This window comes from Orcinus orca, chromosome 12 (assembly GCF_937001465.1).
Source record: "Orcinus orca chromosome 12, mOrcOrc1.1, whole genome shotgun sequence".
In the NCBI taxonomy this organism is placed as follows: Eukaryota; Metazoa; Chordata; class Mammalia; order Artiodactyla; family Delphinidae; genus Orcinus; species Orcinus orca.
Window position 1 is genome coordinate 25,088,313 of NC_064570.1, and position 19,530 is coordinate 25,107,842.

Genomic DNA, 19,530 nt, shown 5'->3' on the forward strand with positions numbered 1-19,530 from the left:
GGTCACTAACAAAGTATAAAGAATAAAATAAAGTTAGAAAAATAAAAGATTTATTAGAAAAAATAAAAATATAAAAGAATCAACAATGAATCAGCAAGGTAAAACAGAACCCCAATCTAAAAGAGAAAAAAAAAAACACCTTGGCTGTGGGGGCAGAGTTTAGGCACAGGGGTGGACCATAAGCAAGGGTGAGGTTTTGGGTGGGGAGGACCTAGGTGGGTGGGGGGTGACTTTTGAGCGTGGGCCCGCCCTTGTTTTTTAATTAACAGGTACACAGAGGCGTCCACTCTGGGAGCCGGAGGCAGAGGACCGGGCAGGGGGCCAGTGGGGTTTCTGGTGTAACCAGTCCGGGAACCTCTCCCACGGCCCCACCCGCTCGGAACTGGTTCTGCAGACGGTCTACTCCTGGGAAGGGAAGTGAGCAAGGCCCGCCCTCTGGGTGCCTTCAGTGAAAGGTGGGAGTGGGGGCGGGGAGGGGGAATGCTCCTACTGACTCTGATCTTGGCCGCCCCAGTCCGCACCCTGGTGGGCCGAATGCTCGTGCGCGGGTTGGATCCGGGGACCCAGCCCGGGGCGAGTGGGCAGCCCCACTCACACCTAGACGGCGGCTTAGGGCCCAAATAGCCGTCAGGGACCCTAGGGAGAGGAAGTGGGCGGGACCACAGTCCCGCCTGGAGAAAATCTTCAACTGTACTGGTTTCTTGTCCTCTTCCACCCAAATGACCCCCACGCCTCTGAGTCATCCCACCAGACCTAACAGGCTGGGAAGGTGGGATGGGAGAGAGAGAAGGGACAGCGGCCAGACCCTAGTGATTTTGAAAGTTTTTGGTTAGATTTATTCTGTATTTTTTTCTAAGAGAATTATTGAGATAAAATTCACTTACCATATAATTCACCCACTTAATTCACTTACCATGTAATTCACCCACTTAATTATTGAGATAAAATTCACTTACCATATAATTCACCCACTTAAGGCATACCATTCAGTGGTTTTTAGTGTATATTCACAGTTGTGTAACCATCAACCACAATGAATTTTAGAACATTGTCATCATTTTCAACCCCCCAAAAGAAATGCCATTGAAACCCCTTTAGCCATCATTCTTCAATCCTCCACCACCCAGTCCTAGGCAACTGCTAATCTGCTCCTTATTTCTATTCTGGACATTTCCTATAAATGGGATCATGCAGTATCTCAATACATTGGGCTGCTATAACAAAACACTGCAGACTGGGTAGCTTATAAACAACAGAAATGTGCTTCTTACACTTCTGGAGGCTGGAAGTCCAGGATCAGGGTGCCAGCAAGGTCAGATGAGGGCCTTCGTCCTGGTGGGACTACTTATGGTCTCCTCACATGGTGGAAGAGGCAAGGAGCTTTCCCTGGTCTCTTATAAGGGCGCTAATCCCATTTGTGAGTGGTCTGCCCTCGTGACTTAATCACCTCCCAAAGGCCCCACCTCAGTGCCATCACATTGGGCATCAGGATTTCAACATACGAATCTTGGAGGACACAAACATAGCATATAGAACGTGGTCTTTTATGACTAGCTACTTTTGCTTAGCAAAATGTTTTCAAGGTTCATCCATGTTGTAGCATGTATCAGTACTTCATACCTTTTAATGGCTGAAAAATATTCAGTTGGATAAACATTTTGTTATTCATTCATCAGCTGATGAACATTTGAATTGTTTCAAACTTTTGGCTATTATGAGTAGCAATACTGTTCTACACACTTGTATACAGGTTTCTATATGGACATACGTTTTCTTTCTCTTGGGTAAATACCTAGGAATGGAATTGCTAGGTTAAATGCTAACTGTATATTTAACTTTTTGAGGAACTGCCAAACTGGGTTTTAAAGTGTCTGCACCATGGGAATTCCCTGGCGGTCCAGTGGTTAGGACTCTACTCTTCCACTGCCAGGGACTGGGTTGGGGAACTAAGATCCCACAAGCCACATGGTGCAGCCAGAAAATAAAATTTTAAAAATAATTTAAAGTAAATAAAGTGGTTTTACATTTTCACCAGTGGGGTATGGGCAGTTTCTCCACATCCTTACCAACACTTCTTATTACCCGGCTTTATTATTATAGCCATCCTAGTGGGTATGCCTAGTGCTTTACATTTTTTTGTTTTGATATATAATTCACATAACATAAAAGTCACCATTTTAAAGTATACAGTTCATTGTATTTCAGTATATTCACTATGTTATACAGGCATCATCACTAATTCCAGAGCATTCTGTCACTCCAGGAAGAAGCCCTGTACAATTTAGTAGTCACTCCCAACCTCCTGGCCTCTGGCAATCACTAATCTACTTTCTGTCTCCATGGATTTGCCAATTCTGGACATTTCATATAAATGGAATTATATATAATATGTGATCTTTGGTGACTGGCTTCTTTCACTTAGTGTAATGTTTTCAAGAGTCATCCATGTTGTAGCATGTATCAGTACTTCATTCCTTTTTATTGCTGAATAGTACCCTGTTGTATGGGCCTCCTGCTTTTAAAGCAATTGATGTTTTTACCTTTCCTTCCCCTTCCTGGCCCAAACAGGTATGCTGTGGCCTGCAGATACCTGATACTTTCTAGTGTTACAGCAAATCTATTATTATGCTGAGCTAAATTTGAATTATTTAGTGAAGGCTTAATAGTGAATTTTGACTTATTTTTTTAAATAGCCTTATTATTTTAACTTATGTAACAGATGTGATCCATTGTGTAGGTAACTTTGCAAAGCTAAGAATACAATTTTACTTTACAGAAAGGTTTTCTTTTTTTTAAAGAGGAAAGAGAAGTAATTTACACTGTTGCTTAAGAAATCTGTTGTTCTTTTTCAACTGCACCACCTTTTACAGTTATTGATGCTTTTCGACGGCAAGAGCATTTTATTTGTAGAAAAACTGAGGCTAAATTTGGAGACATTCATTTTATAGGGTGTGGAATATACAATTAATGAAGGTAACAGCAGGTGACTAAGCTGAATTATCTATATTTACAAGGTGATAATTAGTCATATAAAAGAAGGAAGGAAAGAAAAGGATTTATTTTAAACTAATATAATTTCAGTTAGAACAAACAATGAAATTCAGAAGGCTCAAGTTTTATACTCATGTGTCAAATAATCTAGCTAGTTTTCTTGTTGATTAATTAAGGTAAAATTTTTCTTTCTATCAGCTCATATTTAATTGATGTTTATGTGACATTATGAAGATATTTGAAGATTTACAGCACTTGTGGCACCTTTGTATCACCAGGGGCCTCCAAGTTCTTGCCAGCAGGGAGCAAGCACGGGAGAATACTGCAGCAGGAATTCCAGCTGGTTCTTATTATTCACGGCAGGTATATATGTTCTATAAGATCACCACGGACACTGAACTAGTCAATACTGAACCATCGCTTCTAGAAGAAATACAGACTTAGGCTCCTGTGAGCCTCTGGTTACAACATTTTCATCAACAGATCAATATATAACCTCATTTTATGTGTGTTATTGTATAAAGATAACTCATTTAATATATACTGTTAATTCACTAACATTGAACTCACAAAAAACAACACTGTAACTTACGCCTTAATGAAGTGTATATAACATATATCTTCTCTGAAAGGCACATCCCAGCCTTTTTGCACTTAGGAGCACTAGATAGCACTTCAGCACTGCTTGGGGCACATTTAAAATAGCAAAATCACCAACAAGAAGCACAAAAATGTGAAAAATGTGGCACTAAATAAACTGTGAAAAGGACACTCGTTTACCGTATAAGACCTCGAAGTAGAAGGCAGAGCTTAGCCTTGCTCGACCTCAGCTGGGAACGTGCAGCAGTGGCTCAGCTTTTTCACCACTCTACGCACGCACATATCCACCTGAGATCCAGAAAGTGCTGTATTGATTTGGGGGTTACAAATATATATCAGTAAGTAGGTGAATTTGTAAATATGGAATCTGTGATTAATGAGGATTGACTGTAAATGCTTCCTGCACTAAGTTATATTAGTCACTTCCATTCATATTTCATTGACCAAAGCAAGTCATCGGGCCTTAACTGACTTCAAGGGGGTGTGAAAGTGCAATCACACTGTGTCGTCAAAGAAGATTTCAAATATTTGAGAGAAGTACTGATGCCAATTGCTGAAGATATCGTCTGGTCATTCATTGATTATTCCATACTTGTGGCAGATTTTAGTTCCTGAAGATAGTTGCAGCATTATCTCCCATCCAACATGCTGTTCTTATTATGGGACTTTGACGCACCTCCCATTGACAGAATGAGGTCTCTGCTCCCTTTCCTTGAAACTGGGCAGACTGTGTGACTTCTGAGGCTAGGTCATTAAAGACCTCCACCTAGTTCTAAGGACACCTAGTCTTAGAAATACAACAACCATGCTGAAGGGAAGCCCAAGCAGCTCCACAGAGAGCTATGTATAGGTTCCTAGCTGATGTCCTGACTGACAGGTGGCATCAACCACCACACGTGGGAGTGACCAAGGGTTCAGATGGCTCCAACTCCCTGTCCTCCAGACAGCCTCCATTCTTCCAAGCTGAGGCCTCAGGGGTCATGGAGCAGACACAAGCAGTATCCACAGAATCTAATAAAATGGTTATTTTTTATGCCACTCTGTTTGAGGTGACATTTTTTCAGGAATAATAACTGGAAGAGTTATACGTATCATCTGTGTATAGTGCTGTAGTAGGTGTTCGTGGGTTTTAGAAGTGTATAAAATTTGGTCCTAGTCTCCACATATTTTATATTCAGGTCATTGTTTAAACTGAGGCCATTCTTGTACCCACAATGTAATTAAATAATTGGTCTTTTTATAGTTACCATGATCTCAAATATGATAACTATAAAATGGGTAGCAGCTTGGTATTCTAACAGAAAATGTAATGTTTTATTTTGCTTGGTTTCTTCTTTAGCTTTGGTGAGAATTTTAATACTCATCCATTATTTAGACACAAAACAACCCACGAAGCTCCATTTACACTTAGCACTTTGCTCAGTGCCTGACACGTAATTGCTTGATAAATGTTGAATGAATGCCAGTCCGAATTTATCAGACACAGACCGTGATCGAGTGTCTTTAGAAGCACTTGTGAACCGCCTTTCTCATGGGCCACAGAAAATGAAGAGGCATTGATTGAATGTGGGGTTGAGGGTAAGAAAGCTAAGGTCTAAAGCTGGGAATGTCTTTAAAAATTAAAACATAAATTCTAATCAATGTGAGGCTGATATAACTTCTGAGACTGTGGTGTTTGTAAAAACAGAGAGGGATATCCACACTGATTTTAAAAGGTTCATGCGTTGAAGTAAAAGTAGACAACCAAATACACCACAACTAGGTAGCCAATGTTCTCAAAAAGCTCTTAAAAGAAATTAATATAAATTCATATTTAAATATATTACATACATTTTGTGTTTTAGTTTGTTTTTTATTATTTATTTAATGTTTAGAAACATGGGGAATTTTTCCAGGTTCATATTTATTGTACAAATGGAATATCATTTGATGAGTTGATATTAGCTTCTCTAGGGCTGAGAACATAATGGATGCAGTAGAGACAGGTTGGACTCCATAAATGTTGCTTTCACATCTGCAACTCTTTTGGACCTGCACTTGAAATACAGGATAACCAAAGCAAAGCCTGCATATGTGGTCTGTACATGGTTCATTCTACTTGTGAGAGTGTAAGTGTTGACTTTTTTTTTTTAATACCAGTGAACTGGAATTGGGTGTCAGTTTCTGGGCCTACGATGGCTTCAATCCTGCCATAGTCATGAATTCTATAGCTTGCGTCCTTCAACATATAAAGCCATCCCTCCACCAGATCAGAAGAAGGTGTCTCCTTCAAGATTTAAGAGTCTGGCTTTCCATCCCAGCTCTCCTACTTCCTGGTGTGTGACCTTGGGCATGTGGTTCAGCCTTATTGAATCTGTTTCTTTATTTGTACAAATGGATGGTATTCACCTCATATGATTTTTGAGGATTCCAAGAGATAATGCCTGTTTACCTCTTAGCCCAATGTTTTGCATGTTGTATCCTGATAAATAGTAGTTATTAGTATGGTCTTTTGTGAGTAAAAACTCTGGACCTGTTCATTAGGAACTGAAATTGGTTCTTTGAACTCACCTGATCCCTTGCTTACTGAACACACATATTGCGTTCTTATACATTCTGCCTATAGGAGAAAACTTATTGAAATCACTTACTTGTTTACTTTTATGATGACGTTAACAAAATGAGAGGAGAGAGGGAGGGAAAGTGTGGCTAGAACCATTGGGTTTGTGTAGGGAGGAGAGAGAGAGCACAGGTGTTTCCTCTGAAAAAATTCAGATCTCTCTTCTCTTGCCTGAAGCTGGCTTGCTTTGAACTGGGATAGCCTCTCTCCCAGGGCTGCATTATAACTGTGACAGGCCCAAGGTACTTTTGCCTTGGTGGGTCCCTTCCTCTGTAGAAAAATACAAAAATTATATTTTACGACTGTGCTGGTATAAAGATGAACATAATCTTTGACCCCCAAAGTTAACTTTTAAAATTCTGATTGTAAAAGAAATTAAAATATTTTTATGGGCCCCTAAAAATAATGTGAGCTTTAAGCATGGTGCCAGGTGAGGCTAATGGACAGGCAGGCCCTGATGTCTTAGTTTCCCTACAAGAGGGTAAGAACACATGATGTATTATAGGGGATGATAAATACAGAAAGGCACTAGTACTGACTCTGCCTTTTTGGCAGATGTGTGTTTTCACATTGTATCCTTCTAACAACCCTCTGAGACAGGTCTTATGAATGTGATAAAGGAGTAACTAATGAATAATTTAGAACCAAGAAGATTCAGTGTTTGAAGTGAGAAAATTTAACTTTGGCCTCACCTTGTTCCGAATCCAGATGGAGAAGATGAATGCTAATGTTGGCCCTTCAAAACATCCAACTCTGTGTATTGTCTGAAAACGCTGGGGAATTGGAGAAGGAGAAGGTAGGTTTTAACTCTACATTGAGAGCCCTGCACTGCACTAAGAATACGGTGGGGCTTAAGAGTTTGTTGATGCTTATGATACCTTATTCTAACATCAGAAGATGGTGATCTCAGTTCCTTTACCAGGGGCTGATTTGGTCTTTGGGACCACATGGTTTCTGAGGAACAGTTGTGTGTAATTCTCATCTTTCCTCTTCTATAGGTAAGGTTCTCTCCCCCCACCCCCCGCCAGCTTCTTTCAAGACTTTTTCTTTATTTTTGATTTTCTGCAGTGTGAATATGATGTGCCTAGGTGTAGTTTTTGTTTGTTTTGCTTTGTTTTTGGCATTATTCCTGCTTGATATTCTCTGAGTTTCCTGGATCTGTGGTTTGACATTAATGTAGGTTAATTTGCCACCATTGTTGCTTCAGATATTTCTCCTGTTCTTTTCTTTCTTGTCACTTTCTGGGATTCCCGTTACTCGTATGTAACCCCTTTTGTAGTTGTCACAGTCCTTGTATATTCTGCTTTGATTTTTTTTTTCAGTTTTTTTTCTCTTTGCTTTTCCATTTTGGAAGTGTCTATTAACATTTCCTTAAGCTCAGAGATTCTTTCTTCAGCTGTGTCCAGTCTACTGATAAGCCCATCAAAGTCATTCTTCATTTCTGTTACAGTGTTTTTGGTTTCTAGCATTTCTTTTTGGTTCTTTCTTAGAATTTCCATCTCTCTGCAGGCATTGCCCATCTGTTCTTGCATGTTGTCTATTTTTTTTCCATTAGAGCCCTTTGCATATTAATCATATTTATTTTACATGCCTGGTCTGATAATTCCAACAACATTCCTGCTATCTCTGAATCTGTTTCTGATGCTTGCTCTGTCTCTTCAAACTGTGTTTTTTGCTTTTTAGTATGACTTACAATTTTTTCTTGAAAGGTAAACTCAACGTGCTAGGTAAAAGGGACTGCAGTAAATAGGCCTTTAATAATGTGGTGGCTGGTAGTTTGGTGTGGGGCAAGGGAAAACGTTTTATAGTTTTATGATTAGGTCTCAGTTTTGTAGTGAGCCTATGCCGCTGGGCTGTGAACTTTACAAGTGCTTCTCTGTTGCTTTTTCTTTTCCCCCATTAATTGGAACAAGATTAACTAGCAGGGCTGGAGTTGGGTATTTCCCTTCCGCAGAGTAAGACTAGAACCAGCTGGGGCTGGGAATTTCCCTCCCCCCAGGGGAGTTAGGCTCTGATAAAACCCCAGCAGGCTAGGCCCTGGTGAAGTAGTTTCTCCTGAGGGCAGACCTCGTTAAGAAGATCGGCATGTTCTGAGGTATTTCAAAATGGTTCCTCTTCTCCTCCTGCTGGAAGCACGAGAAGGTTTTCTTCCCAGAGCTCCACTGTGAGAATCTGGTAGGGCTCCTAGAGGCAAGAGTAACTGAGTTTGGGCCCCTCTGGAGTTTTTAATTCTCAGATTTGTGTACTCTGAGCCTCCAGCAATCCTTCGATTACAGTTCAGCTTTCCCCACCCTGGCGCTGGTCCCTGAGGACGTTTCTGCTTGCGGATTTCTGCTCAGGTAACTTGTGATTCTTTGTATCTGCCTTCTGCCTAATTTGGGGGACAGCGGTTTGTGACCTCAGTTCTCTGAGGGATTTAAGAAGAGTTGTTGATTTTTCAGTTTGTTCAGCGTTTTCTTGTTGTTAGGATGGAGGAATGACTTTCAAGCTCTTTTCATGCCAGACCAGAAACGGGACTCCTTTTCCTTTGTATAAAATGTTACCTGAGTGATATTTTCTCGTCCCGTGTAGAACTTAGTGAAAATGTCCACATACTGGTCACTGTTCCTATTATACTCCCTCCCATTCTTAATCTTTTCTGGCTACAATTATTGCTTCCCCAAATACTTTTTAGCTGTTAAAGGTCTAGTTCTTTCATCCCTGGATTTTTTTTTTTTAATTCCACTCTCTGTCTCGGAGTGCTAACAGCTAGTACTACCCATGGGTGCCAGTTGTGTCAACATTTACACAAGGATGCACTGTTGACACTGTTGTTTCTAATATTCTGCTGGCAAGTCCTGCTTTGTGAATTGAATTGGTGGCAGATGCACATTAGGCTGACGGCTTCAGGAAGGGGTTTACAGAGAACGCTGGGTTATAAATGATGGTTCAAAGCTAGATTTACAGATCTAGTTTTCTCTAAACCTGTTACCGTACATCTGTCCACATGGAAGCTCACCTGTATTTTGTACCCACCCACATTACCTAGAGAAAGGACTTTCAGCCTTGCTTTCATATTAGAATCACTGGCTTTATTTCTGTTTAATTGGTCCAGATGGGTCTTGGTATCAGTATTTCTAGCAGTTCCTCGAGTAATTCTACCATGGAACTAGGGTTGGAGTCCACTGGTGTGCAGCAGGTTTCAGCAAACTTTTTTGCTAAAGGAACCGATAGTAAATATTTTAGGCTTTGAAGGTCATATAGTCTCTGTTGTAACTACCCAACTCTTGATGTAGCAGTGGGCGTGACTGGGTTCCAATAACTTTATTTCTAGCTGCCAAAATTCTAATTCATATAGTTTTCATGTGTCATGAAATATTTTTCTTTTGATTTTTTTTAAACTATTAAAAACGGTAAAAATCAGTCTTGTCTCAGGATGTACAATTAACAGGTTGCAAGTGGGATTTGGCTTAGGGGACTGTAGTTTGGCAATAGTTCAGCTGTAGTTTATTTTCTTCAATTCTTCAGTTTGGTTCCACAAGAGAAAATGTTTCCTTAGCTACATCATTGACAACATCTTCAATGAGTCCTAACATTGACTACTTATTTCAAATAAGTCTATCAGAACATTTTTAAACATGGCAATGTATTTCCTGATTAGCCTTTGAAATTGTGGCAATTGGGATGCTTTTGTCTACAAGTAACAAGCATGGCTTAAATGGCTTTAAGCAGTAGGGAAGGTATTCTCTCATTAAAATATAGATAGCTGCAGGGTTATTCAGCTGCTTGACAATCATCAACCCAGGTGTTTTCCATCTTTCTACTCTACTATCCTCAATACTAGTCCTGGCTGATGTCTTGCCTCATGGTTGCAAGATGGCTGCTGCAGCTCTAAGCATCATATGCAGATACATAACATCCAGCAAAGAGGAAGAGTATCTCCTTCCACACGTTTATTTTTAATACGAGGCAATCTTTTTTAGACCAAGCCTCACCTCCTGTGTAGATCTCTCCTTCAGTCCCAAAGACCAAATCAGCCACCAGTGAAGGAATTGAGATCACCATAATTAATTATCATGATGCATCCCCTGTCATCGGGCGGGATCTGGTCTGCCTCTCACCGGTGGTTCCAGGATCCCAGAACCAAACCAGGGTTCTGTTAGCAAGGGAAGAGGAAGAAATGGCAGTTGGGAAAGACTCAACAGAGTCTCCCAAGAGAACTAGATTCTTAGGATTAAAAAAAGAAGGCTGTCTGCTGAGCTTTTCATTTCCATTTGTTTATTTACTTCCCTTAAAGGCCATTAGAGAATTGTTCAGTACAATTTTCCTGAAAGAAATATTATTGATTTTTTTCACTCAAATAGATTATATTTTGCTTCAGCCCTCAAAGAAATTACTTTATTTCTGTCAGATTATGTTTGAAAAGTAACGCATCCTACTTTATTTTTCTAAAACTGTACCACGTTGCATATCTAGCATAAAAATGTTCATGTCAAAAAAGCTTTAAAGGGGCTTCCCTGGTGGCGCAGTGGTTGAGAGTTCGCCTGCCGATGCAGGGGACGGGTTCGTGCCCCGGTCCGGGAAGATCCCACATGCCGCGGAGCGGCTGGGTCCATGAGCCATGGCCGCTGAGCCTGCGCGTCCGGAGCCTGTGCTCCGCAACGGGAGAGGCCAAAACAGTGAGAGGCCCGCGTACCGGAAAAAAAAAAAGCTTTAAAGAGTCACTTGTTCATTTTGAACCATCAAAAGGTTGTTTAGTTTTGTAGTTTATACTGTGAAAACACTAAAAATAGTTTTCGCCCCTGAAATTACAGCAATGAGTACGAGTTTAAAAACCATGTGTGGTTCTTATCCTGATACCCACCCCTATGGGCATCCTGATACAGCCCCCAAGTGGGACATGACCCACCTCTACCTCCCCATTTGAAAATCATGGAGGGAGATTTGTATCCCATTCCAAACTCAGAGCTATATCCATCCTGTTATGAGTGCTGACCCCCATTCAGGAGCGGGGACTGAAATTACACATTTGCAATTTCTTGGGAGACCAGCTGGCACCGTGGAAGCTGCTCTGGCCCAGGATGGAGAGGCCAGGCTTCTGGTCCCAGCTCTGCCTCTTAGGTGGTATTTAACACTGGACAAGTTACTTAACCTCTCTGAACTCTAGTTTTTTTTGTTGGTGGTGGTTTTTTTTGCGGTACGCGGGCCTCTCACTGTTGTGGCCTCTCCTGTTGCGGAGCACAGGCTCCGGACACGCAGGCTCAGCGGCCATGGCTCACGGGCCCAGCCGCTCCGCGGCACGTGCAATCTTCTCGGACAGGGGCACGACCCCGCGTCCCCTGCATCGGCAGGCGGACTCTCAACCACTGCACCACCAGGGAAGCTCTGAACTCCAGTTTTGACATCGGCAAGGCAAGAGTTTGAACTATGCGATGTATAAGATTCCTGTTAGCTTACCTGTGTTTCTCTTTACCATGGGATCCAAGATTTCGACTTTTCCCTTCCAATGTTAAACTGATTTCTATTCTTGTTCCTGCTGCTTGGTGAGGACACACACTGTCACTGTGTCCCCCAAGATAATGTGTCAGAGCAGCTACCCTTTGTTCAGCACAGACAACCCACAGTATTCTAGTGTGAGACATTCACATGTAACTAAGCCAAATCCTCTCATTCTAGGAAGCAAATCAGAAAGTAAGCAAGAGCAGCACTACAGAGGAGAGAATTTCGGAGAGCTTTTTTTTTTTAAACTAAAATGTTTGCAACTGTCTGTTCTTTATTATTAATATTGAAACATTTCACCATTATTTACTACTACAGCTCTAGAGGTGTTTCTCTCACCTTCTGGAACTCTCCATGCATCTTCACACAGAAGTGAAATGATGAGGCCCTGAAAAACTTGTGTGGGAAGAAAAGTTTTATTTTGGTGGCAAAAGCAGTTATCTTTGGCTTATCAACATTTTTCTGTTTTTCTTTTCAGGGCTATTTCCTGTGTTCACTAGTAATTCTTTTTCTTCCTCCTTTTCCTTCCTATGTTCACTAGTAATTCTTTTTCTTCACATGGAACTTTCTTGTTTTTCTCAGGGCCGTTATATGTTATAAAAGAGCCCGGTCATCTTTAGAACGACCTGGGGAGACTTTTCCCTAAGGAACTTGAAAATGCATTAACAAGATTGACGTTTGTCAAGCTCCCTCCATCCCCATTCATCCAGGTGTTGGCCAGTGAATTGCAGCTTCTTAGGTCCAGAGGCCCTTGTCCCCCTGCTCAGGCGGGCTCATTGAAGGGTGGAGAGCTGTTTTAATGGTTACAAGAGCGGTTTATAGTGGCACATCCAGTCCAGGTGAACCCGCTTTATACTGAAGGCCCGCATCCAGGGCCTCTCCTCCAGGGGCGTTCCTGGTGGCCTCTTCATAGGAGGGTGGTGAACACGAGAGAAGGGCTGCCTCCCCGGGCAGTGGGGAGTAAGGGAAGGTCTGCTTGCTGCTCCAGAGTAAGCCTGGCAGGAAGTCGGTCACCTCTCCTGCAGGCGGGTGCTCTGGAAGGTCGAGGCTGGAAACCTGCCCCTGGGGCCGAGAGGCCTGGCAGTGGCGATGCAGGAAAAGCAGCAAAAAGGCCAGGAAGAGCAGGACAGTGGCTGGAAGAAGGATGCACAGGAAGGGCTCCACATCTTCCTTGGTGGAACTTATCTTCTGGGTGCCCTGGAGTTAGGGAACGGAATTGAGTTAGAAGATGGGGAAAGAAGAGCGCTGCATTTCTAAGGCTGATCTCTGTCTTCGTCTTGTATTCTCCTTATCATTTACTGACTCTAAAAATCACTCTAATCATTCATTTATGCCAATGAGCTTGAGCCTGCATGAAGTAAGGTGTACTTCCGTGATAAAGTATAAATTCAGAATGTCAAAAGTACACAAGGGTACCCTACACTATTTCCACTGAAGTAAAAATATTAGGATAAGTTTCAGTTGGCAGGTCCATCACTCATTCTTTGAATGAGAACGCTTACTATTTATGTACTTATTTTGTTTAGAATTAGACCGATAATGTTTTATTGCCACAGAAGGATTATATGGAACTGACTTCTTTAATTCTGGAGTAAAATCTGACATTGTTATGTGCTCAATACTCATGTAATCAACATTTGAAATCCGATTGGATAGCTGATGCTTATGATGATTGAGATTTTGAAATTTCCTCAATGTGTTTTTGCAATATTTGTAAGATAAATATGGAAATTTGGAATTCTCTCAAGAAAAAGAATTGCAGATAAATTTATTTATTTATTTTTGGCTGTGTTGGGTCTTTGTTGCTGTGCGTGGCTCTTCTCTGGTTGTGGTGAGTGGGGGGCTACTCTTCGTTGCGGTGCACGAGCTTCTCATTGCAGTGGCTTCTCTTGTTGTGGAGCACAGGCTCTAGGTGTGCAGGCTTCAGTAGTTGTGGCACACAGGCTCAGTAGTTGTGGCTCACGGGCTCTAGAGCACAGCCTCAGTAATTGTGGCACACGGGCTGAGTTGCTCTGCGGCATGTGGGATCTTCCCGGGTCAGGGCTCAAACCCGTGTCCCCTGCATTGGCAGGTGGATTCTTAACCACTGTGCCACCAGGGAAGCCCAAGAATTGCAGATAAATTCATTCTTAAGCAACCTAAAAGGTATTGATTTTATTGTGTCAGATCACAATAATGATGGTTCTTGATGGAGTAAATAATAAGCATGAAATGATACTCCAATGGCAAGGTAGAAAAGCCATATGAAAAACTAAGTCCTGTTCCAAATTGCATAGACATTGCTTTACACAAAGCTACTGAGAAATAATGAAGTATTAACAAGCTTCTCTGTTCATTCACAACACATGTGAATGTTAGTATACACTACTACAGAGGAAAAGAAAACAGTGTAAAGCCTTATAATTGTGTTTAAAAAACAAAATCTTAAGATCTTTGTCTACTGATTTAAAATAAAACTTATAGTAATAAAACTATGAAAGCTGAGGTTTTTGCCTTGATTTTGGTGGAAATAACAGATGTTTTGCTGGTCTTGACCTGTTAAGAGACTGACTTATCTAGTGTTGTTCGTATAATCTTTTTTAATTCCTAAAGAATTTACAACTATGTTGTTAATTCTGACTCAAAATTAGATGGTTTATTTAATAGTTACACTGCTAAATATTTTTTTTTCTCAGATATGAATTAAGATATTTTAACTTAAAGTGCATACAATTAAAGGTTTTCTTGGGAAGCAGAACATCATCTTTGGGCTTTGACAGCTGTGGTCTTGAATTCCAATATGACCTTCTGATACCTGCATGACCATGAACCATTCACTTGCCCCTTCTGTGTCTACTTTTTCTTCTCTATGAAATGAGAATAAGAACATCTTTTTTGGAGGGTTGGCATGAGAATTTAATGAATCAATGAACTATGAATTCTTTCTGTTTTCTCACACATAATCTAGTTTATCAGAACTGTTAACTAAAAATCTGCTGTGCTGTAACAAGGACTTTGATTATAAAAGCGATAAGAACTCAAATAAATTTACTACAGTTATTAAAAAATCAAGTTGGACTGAAAAAGCAATTTAAATATGTTTATTTTCTTCCACTAGATGAATCATTTAAAATGTTAAAGCTATTATCTCTTAATACTTAATCACTCTTCAACCTTGATAAACGAGGCATTTTGCAAAACTGATTTTTCCTTCATTCTCCTTCAGTAACGTGGATGATAATAGTTTCCAAACAGTTGTGGGCATCATATTTTAAATACTCTATTTAAACCCTCTAACTTCAGTATGCATAGAATATGAAGATACTTAATATTCTATTTAAAAGTTTTTCTGTAATAGACCCTCTTGCTTACCATTATGCTATTAATGCTATTAGTTGCAAAAATTTGTGAAAACAGAGATGCTACAGTCCCCTTCTGTAATTGGTACGTCCATTGGTTATTTTGTCCAAATACTGAGTGGCACTGAAAGGCTTATTTAATACCGCAGATTAGGACAATTTCGTAAGATAAAGAACTCTTCTTTCTTCCTAGTTAAGAGATCACAGAGCTATGAACAAATTTATGATGGTATCCTTAATTCGCTTATTTAATGATTCATGGTATATTGGTTCAAATTGTGGATTTTGTTAATGCAGAGAGGATGTCTTTTTCTTTTTTAACATCTTTATTGGAGTATAATTGCTTTACAATGGTGTGTTAGTTTCTGCTTTATAACAAAGTGAATCAGCTATACACATATCCCCATATCTCTTCCCTCTTGCCTCTCCTTCCCTCCCACCCTCCCTATCCCACCGCTGTAGGTGGTCACAAAGCACCGAGCTGATCTCCTGTGCTATGCGGCTGCTTCCCACTAGCTATCGGTCTTACATTTGGTAGTGTATATATGTATATGCCACTCTCTCACTTTGTCCCAGCTTACCCTTCCAGGATGTCTTTATTTAGTCAAATATTCTAATTGTTTCACTACCCTCAACGTGGTTTTTTAACTTTTAATATTTCTCAAGGACTTTGATGTTCAGGGAATACTTTAAAGAAATAACCAATAGAAAGTGCAACTGCTGCAGGATATATCATATATATGTGTATAATTTATTTCTGTTAAAAGTGGTTTTAGAGAATTTAAATACCAATCTCACCACTCGATTTTCCAGAAAACAAGAAAATAGGTTTGTTTCCCCCTTTCTGGTGGGACAGTAGTATCACACATTTCCCTGCTGATCGTAAAATTAATTGAGTTTTTAGGTTTCTACCAATATTTTTCCTTAATGACACCTCGGATTGAGACTTCTTTGGGGATTTCCCAGGTAAAGCAAAACAGCTGCTGCATTTCTTAGTGAGAGGCAAAGCGTCCTTAACCCTCTGCTGCCCTTCCTGAAGTAAGATCCTTCGCTTCTGCTAACTCTTAGAAACAGCTGGAGAGCCAAAGGGAGTCTCTCTCTCTCTCTCTCTCTCTCTCTTTTTTTTTTAATGTAGACTGAGCAAAGAACAAAGTTGTCATACCAAGGCATAAAAATTTGTTGACTTCTAGCTTCGGTGTTCTTTGATATATTTGCTATATCAAGCGTTCTTAGAATATATTTGTGACAAGTTTTACTTGAGTTTATCATTGTCAAAAGATACCAACTTTCAAGGTAGTTCCTTAGACCAAGCCATTCAGTGAATTCATATTTTTGTCACGCCTGTAATACAAAATGTTGCCACTAAGTTTTCCTAAAAATGTAGGCATTGTTGGTTTTAAAGCTAACAAAGATACTTTGGGGAAGAAAAAACATAAGTCATAGGTACAAACCTGCAGGTGGGTTTCCGGAAGAGGTAGGCTCGGTTCACTGGTTAACCACTCGTATGTCCCCCTGCCAGCGTGGCCAAACTTCTTCCAGTTGCTGCCCATCAGTTCCCGCATGTTTTCACCCGACTGATGTGCCAGGCACCCTTCCCCCTCGCTGCCCAGATTTCAACAATACTGCTGCTTCTTGGCCTGCATCCAGCTTGGATGAATTCGGCTGATGGCTGTTGGGAAATTTGTTCTGAGTGTCAACAGGGAAAAGAAACCAACCAGAGAGACCTCTCAGGACTATATTTAAATTCAGTGCCTCTGGGTTTGCTTTTGTGGCCTTTATCACTGTAAGGATTGGCATCAGATGTCGGATATGGAATAGATTTCAGACAGAGGAGTTCTTCGCATTCGTGTTATTATAGTGTCGCGAATGGTCTCAGTGAATAAAGAGCTGTTTGTATTTAGATGTAAATACGACCCTCTTCCTTCCCTTACCATATCCCTCTCCAGACATATAGCTGAGCAAGAACTACCCAAGCTGAACTTCCTGTAATTATTTCTGGATTCTGTGGTACAGAGAGAAGGAGTATTTGGTAGTGAAGCAAGACTCATTAATATCATTTTTGTGAATTATTTAGATGAAAGACACTAAATGATAAAATTGTACACAAGCCAGAGAGACAATAGCTCCGACTGTTTGCATGGAATGTTTGCTGTTTTCATAGTCTTAGTTCTGATTACCTTGTGAACTTTATAAAATTATTTATATCAAGCAATAAGAAACTTTCAGTTTACACATTCACTGAGGTAACTTCGGGATGTTTAATTCTACTGGACATTTAAGACATGAGAGTTGGATCCTTTCTTTTAGTAAACTTTAGCTTCAAATATTTACTCAAAATGTTACAGCTCAGAATTGCAACTACCCATGTTTTTATCCAGGCATCCTTTTCATTCAAGTGATTGTTATGATTGTTAAGTGGGATTCTTTTCTCTTAATTAGGATTCTCAATCTTTGGCCCATGGTGGTCTATGGATAGGTTTTGGGGAGGGTGGTGAACTCCCTAAACTTTTAGGTACATCTAATTTTCATGGGAGGATCCATAGTTTTCATTACCTTTTCAAAGAGAGCTGCCCTCCCCAATACACTTTGGCACTTTGTCAAACTTATTTGTGATAAAAAAAATTTTCACTAAGTGTCCCAGTGCCTCAATCAGTATCCTAGTGTGGAACACCTTTGTCATTTCATCCTTTCCGTTCTTCATGTGGAATGAGTTGATTTTGTGCTTTCGGTTAACATGTTGCTTTGTTCCATGGATGTGTTCCTATTTTAAGTCAATCCTGTATCCCCACTTTGAAACATCAGGAGCACCTGGAGACCAGTGCACTATTTTGCTTTTTTGCATGTCAGTGGTTTTGCCAATACTATGCCCTCAACTCCTTCTCCATCTTTTTTTTTTAAATAAATTTATTTATTTATCTTTGGCTGCATTGGGTCTTCGTTGCTGCACACAGGCTTTCTCTAGTTGTGGTGAGCGGGGGCTACTCTGTTGCGGTGCACGGGCTTCTCATTGTCGTGGCTTCTCTTGTTGCAGAGCAAAGGCTCTAGGCGCGTGAGCTTCAGTAGCTGTGGCACGTGGGCTCAGTAGTTGTGGCTCGCGGGCTCTAGAGCACAGGCTCAGTAGTTGTGGCACACGGACTTAGCTGCTCTGCAGTATGTGGGATCTTCCTGGACCAGGGCTCGAACCCATGTCTCCTGCATTGGCAGGCGGATTCTTAACCACTGCGCCACCAGGGAAGCCCCTCCTTCTCCATCTTATCTACTTATTTACTTTCTTTTCTTGAGAAGCAAATAAGCAAGTTGGAAATATGGATCAAAAGCATTAAATGTGAATCTGTAACGTTGACCCTCCTCCAGCATTGAATGAATCAGAAAAAAATTACTGCTTTTATGGATACATTTTTGGGGGGGACCAAGAAAAAGAAACATATTACATAAATAACATATGTAATACATCAGAAGGTGATAGATGATGTGGAGAAAAAGCAGAGAAGGAGCAGAGTGAACGCTGAAAGGGGGAGGCATATTTTAAAGTGGGAAGTCAATTAGGATCTCACAGGGAAAGTGATATTTGTGTAAAAAGCTGAAGGATTCAAGGGACTGACCCATGAAGGTATCAGAAGGAAGAGCAGTGCAGACAAAGGGAATAGCCAGTGCAAAGGCCCTGAGGCAGTCATGTGCCTGATAAGTTCTCAGAATGGCTAGTAGGTCGGGGGGCTGGAGCAGTGAGCCAGGAAAAAAGTAGAAGATAGAAGACAAGGTCGGGGAGGATACATGGGTGGGAGGTGGTCGGGCAGCACAGAGTGCAGGATTTATAAAGCATTGTAGGAATTTGGCTTTTATTCTGAGTCAAACGGTGAAGCAGAGGAGTGACAAGATCTGACTTCCATTTTAAAAGAATCACTCGGTCCTCTGCGTTGGAAATAGTTACAGGGATTAAGGGCAAAAATAGAGAGACCAGCTGGGGCTCTTTAAATCAGGGGAGAAATAATGGACCAGACTAGTAGAAGTGGAGGTGGTGAGGTTCTAGATATATTTTAGACTTAGAGTCAATAAGATTTCATGAACTAAAGGTGGTATAAGATTGAAAAAATATCAAGGAGGAAGGAGGGTTCTGTTTTAGACTTGAGTAATAAGAAGGGTGACCATTGAAGGGGAAAGGTTGGATGGGGCAGGTTGTTTTGTTTTTTAGGCAAGATGAGTAAAGATCAGGAGTTGAGTTTTGGGCATGGTAAGTTTGCAATGTGTGTGAGTTTGTGTATTTGACTTTGGAGTTTAGGAGTGAGAACTAGACCACAGATAATAGCTGGAATCCATTGGCAGGGAGATTGTATTTAAAACTATGAGATGTAATGAGATCACCAAGAGAATGAGGGTCAGTAGGATGGGGGGACAGAGTGAGTGGCCAGTGAGGGAGAAGAGAAACAAAGAGCGTGTGATGTCCTGGATCTAAGGGAAGAAAAAGTTTCTATAAGGAGGGAATGATTATCTATCTCAGAAGCCACTGTGTGATCAAGTAAGATGATG

At 40.8% G+C, this 19,530-nt stretch overlaps 1 protein-coding gene and 1 pseudogene across 1 annotated transcript; both read right to left on the reverse strand.

The window, feature by feature from the left end:
• Positions 1 to 5,469: 5,469 nt before the first annotated feature.
• On the reverse strand, positions 5,470 to 5,875 carry LOC117197185 (ATP synthase membrane subunit K, mitochondrial-like; annotated as a pseudogene).
• Positions 5,876 to 11,361: 5,486 nt separating this feature from the next.
• On the reverse strand, positions 11,362 to 18,013 carry SMIM28 (small integral membrane protein 28). Its single transcript, XM_033406359.2, is given in 3 exon segments — positions 11,362 to 12,541; positions 12,544 to 12,865; positions 16,458 to 18,013. Coding segments are annotated over 3 exon segments (456 nt in total). The 5' UTR covers positions 16,569 to 18,013; the 3' UTR covers positions 11,362 to 12,518.
• Between the last annotated feature and the right edge of the window lie 1,517 nt (positions 18,014 to 19,530).